Source organism: Microtus ochrogaster, chromosome 6 (genome assembly GCF_000317375.1).
Source record: "Microtus ochrogaster isolate Prairie Vole_2 chromosome 6, MicOch1.0, whole genome shotgun sequence".
NCBI lineage: Eukaryota > Metazoa > Chordata > Mammalia > Rodentia > Cricetidae > Microtus > Microtus ochrogaster.
The window spans coordinates 65,828,443-65,832,797 of NC_022013.1; the positions used below are offsets into that span (position 1 = coordinate 65,828,443).

At 44.4% G+C, this 4,355-nt stretch overlaps 1 protein-coding gene across 1 annotated transcript in view; it reads right to left on the reverse strand.

The window, feature by feature from the left end:
* Positions 1–4,355, reverse strand: part of Rft1 (RFT1 homolog) — a 47,140-nt gene that overhangs the window by 18,773 nt on the left and 24,012 nt on the right. The window contains exons 8-10 of the mRNA XM_005348750.3: positions 3,256–3,306; positions 1,984–2,114; positions 57–201 (exon numbers count right to left, since the gene is read on the reverse strand). Of these exons, the coding sequence (XP_005348807.1) occupies positions 57–201; positions 1,984–2,114; positions 3,256–3,306 (327 nt within the window). The remainder of the gene's footprint in view (positions 1–56; positions 202–1,983; positions 2,115–3,255; positions 3,307–4,355) is intronic.

Below are 4,355 nucleotides of genomic sequence, written 5' to 3' on the forward strand. Positions count from 1 at the left end.
AAAAAAAAAAAAAAAAAAAGAAATCAGAACAGACTGTTACAAAGTCTAGCACATACCCGATCCTGAACTAAGCATGGCTCCTCCATAGATATCCAGAGCCAGTTGAGAATAGGCAAAGCCAAATACAGTGATGGTCAGGCCAGTCAGCACGGCCAGCTTCAGGAGAGACTCCAAAACCACAGCAGCCACAGCAACGTCCTCCTGGGCCAGGGGAAAGGAAGGAAGTCAGAGTCCGAGCTGAAGTGTCCTGATGCAGGCCGGCTCTCCCAGGGAGGGCTGTGCACCTCTGCTTTTCAACTCTTCAGGAGAAATGTCCGGTGTGCTGAGGAGACACTGCTCTATCCCCACATTTCCACCACACTAGCCAGATCTGTGCTGCTTCTGACTGATGGCCGGGAACTCTGCCCTTGTCACTGCACACTTAGGAAAATATTCCTAAGTCAGACTTGGAACCAGGTCTTACTTTCAGATACTGGGCATAAATTGCATTTTGTCAAATATCTCCTAAGACACACAACAGGCGGATCTAGATTGCTTTTAATTGCAAAATACGTCAGAGGGAGGCAGAGGAGAAGGCTCCTCAAGTAAGAGTGCTAGCTCTGCACGCATGTGGGCCTGAGTTCAAATCCTCAGCACACATGTTAAAAAACAAAAAAAAAAAACAAAAAAAAAAAACCAGCCAGGCATGGCTTTCTATGCCTGTAACCCCAGCATTGGGACTGGAATAAGCAGATCGCAAGAGCTTGTTGGCCAACTAGCTGAGTCAAAACGGTGAGCTCCTCATCAGTGAGAGGAAGTCTCAAGGCCTAAGGCAAAGAAGACAGAGAAGACACATGGGCACCCGCATACTCATGTCTGGTCTCTACACGTGCACGCAAGGACACCTATCTGCATACTCACGTTCTGGTCTCTACATGTGCAAGCATGAACACCTGCATTTGCATACTCACATATGTGCATCTCACACACAGTAAATTAATGAAATAATAATTTTAAGGCCAAGCAGTGGTGGTGCACACCTTTAATTCCAGCACTTGGGAGGCAGAGGCAGGTGGATCTCTGTGAGTTCAAGGCTATCCTGGGCTATAAAGTGAGTTCCTGGGCAGCTAGGACTATACAAAGAAACCCTATCTCAGAAAAAAACAAAAACAAAAAAAAAGACCCAAAAATGTTTTAAAGTAAGTCAGAATTTTCAGTGGTTACGGGGCTGGGAATCTAGTTCAGTCGGGAGGGTGCCTGCCTGACATGTACAAGGCTCCTAGTGTGACCCCTCATGCTGCACAGACTGCCTGAAGGGACACACGTCTGAAATCCCAGCACTTGGCAGGTTAAAGCAGGAGACTCAGAAGCTCAAAGCCATCATTTGCTACATGAAACCCTGTTTAAAACAAGCAAAAAAAAAAGAAAAAAGAAAGAAAGAAAGAAAGAAAGAAAGAAAGAAAGAAAGAAAGAAAGAAAGAAACCCAAGAATTAACTAAAGATTAAGGTCAGACAGAAAGACAGCCAGGAACAAAGGAGAAGTAAACTGAGTCCTGCCAGCAGTACGAGTGTGACAGGAGAATGACCCAGGTGTGATGACACATGCCTTTAACTCCACTATGTAGGCAGCAGAGGCAGAAGGATCAAGAACTTCCAAGTCTACCTTGGCTACAAAGGGAGTTCAAAGTCAGCCAGGGCTACAAAACCCTGCCTCAAAAAACACAGCAAGGCCAGGTGGTGGCGCACACCTTTAATCTCAGCACTTGGGAGGCGGAGGCAGGCAGATCTCTGAGTTCGAGGACAACCTGGTCTACAGAGTGAGTTCCAGGACAGCTAAGGCTACATAGTGAGATCCTGTCTCAAAAACAAAACAAACAAACAAAAACCAAAGCAAAACAGGAGAAAGAAGAGGTCTAGAAGGAAGCATCAGCTCAAACTGAAGGAACACCAACTGCCCACATTTCTTCCCATCCACCCAAGAGAAGTCATGAGCGCCAACCTTACCTGTTTCTGATGTGTGGCATCCTTTTCCCTCTCTAGTACCTTAGCAAAGAATATATAAAAACTCTCCTCTACTGGCTGGAAAATTAGCCTGGCCACAAGGGACCCGAGATTATTCACTATATCATATACGCCTACAAAACAGAAAGGAAGAACAATAATCACATTAGTTCTTAATTTTACAGCACTACAGGAAAAATTACTTCTTTAATTTAATGTTTAATTTAAATTTTTTATTTTATTTTTTTCTTTTGGCTATAGGATCTCATGTAGCCCAGGCAGGTCTTGAACTATCTACGTAGCCAAGAAAAACCTGAATTTCTGATCTCTCACCCTTTTCTCCCAAGCGCTGGGACTGCAGGTGTGTGCCACATACCTACTTTCCACAGTGCGGAGGATTAAACTCAGGGCTCTGTGAATGCCAGACAAACACTGTACTAACCAAACTGCTTCCCCAGCCAAAAGTTTGCAAAGTTGAAGATAAACTGTATATTCCCATGTGGTTGAAGAAATGCTAGATTTATGCACCAAATGGTAGTATCTGTTAAATCTGGAGAATAACCCCAGCCCCTGGCATCCATCCCAGCCCCCTGGCCTGGGAGTTGCTTTGGTGTGGACTCTAAATCCCAGCATGCCAGGCCCTGACCCCTCTGTGGGGGGAGAGGATCAGGACCAATCCCACAGGGTATTTAAGTAGGTTCCCAGAGGAGATACACATGGTTTTGGGTCTGCATGTGCTCCCCGCTTTCTTGTCTCCCCACCATGTGCTCAGCCACCCAAGAGCACCATATTTAATAAAACAATGGGCCTTTTAATTCAGTTTGATCTGACCTAATTGGATTTCTTTGCACCAGCAGAGCTGCTAGTCTTAGGATTTTTTTCTAACAATATCTTGCAAAACCTGCAGTACAATATTGCAACCATGATCCTGCCATTGTCACAGTCATGAGAGAGGTGCATTTATCACTAGCCCTTTAGAAAGTAAGTCATCAACTCAAAACTAACCTTTTCTCTGCTTCTACTTCCATGACTCTGGTATCACACTGGAAAATCAATATAAAACAAACCCTGAGAGACTTACCCAGGTGTACTGCCTGGGAGCAAAACTTTGTGACTGTGATGAGCTCCGCCCCTCAAAGTGACTATAGGAAGCAGGGAGAGAGTGAGGGTCCAAACAAGCCTGCCACTCAGATCACACGACAGGGCATCATCAAAGACCTAGTGTCTATTAATGGCATCCATCTTTAATGAAAACACTATAGAATTTCATCTTACCCTGGTCGCCAAAGTTTAATACATTCAAAAATGTCATCACATATCGTTCACCTGTAAGAGAAAAGCAAAGTTATTAGCATTTCAAATGAAATAATCATTTTTTCTTTCCTTTTCTTTATGATCTATCAAAGATTCCAATTGATAAATATACTCCCCCACCCCCACCCTTTTTGTGAGTTCAAGAACGGACTCAATCTTGAGAATCTCCTGCCGTACGTTCCTGGGTACTGGGCTTACAGGAGTGAGCCACCATGCCTGGATCTAGTTCACAAGTATTCTCAGAGAAACTTAGATAACCAATTAAAGACCATTGTCCTAGCACTGAATTCCCCACCACCTCACAGCTACAGTTCAGAAAGTGCTGAGGTCTTAATTGATGGAGTCTTAAAGTCAAATTAAAACCAAATAAAGAGTATTTCAAAATCAGTCTATTAACAATAAAATATGATGAGACTGCGTTAATATTAACAGTGAAAACGGCTTCTAAGTCTTAAGGGAGGCCACATACACACCCACCCTCCCTCTCTGCTCTCTCCCTCCCTCTTTCCCTCTCTCCAGGGTTTCTCCGCGTAGCCCTGGCTGGAACTCACTCTGCAGACCAGGCTGGTCTCAGACAGGGAGATCCGCCTGCCTCTGCCTCCTGAGTGCTGGGATTAAAGGTGTGCAATATCATGCCTGGCTTGAATTTTCTTTTCCACAAATGAAACACCCTGGCCATGATAGAGACAGAGTACCAAACAGTGGCCACAGCCCCAAGGAGCAAGTTCTGGCTTCCTGGCAACTCGAAAGTATCATAAGGTCAGACGCCCATCTTCTCACAAGACTCCTCTCTGAAAAGACACTGTACGTGACAGGGACCGTGTGGGTCCTCCCAGGCTCTGATCTCCCTCACTGCAGACAGTTCCAGCTTTTAGAAGCAGTCAGTCTCCACACCCAAGAGTTTGTGATTCTAATGATCAAACTAACTGTAAATCAAAAACACTCAGAAAAAAAAATGCATTAGAACTGAACACGCTGAACTTAAAAGTTTGAAAACAGTATGGGAATTTCTCATTTGTCAGTGTAAATATAAATTGCTCGTGTCATCTAGAGGATTTTCA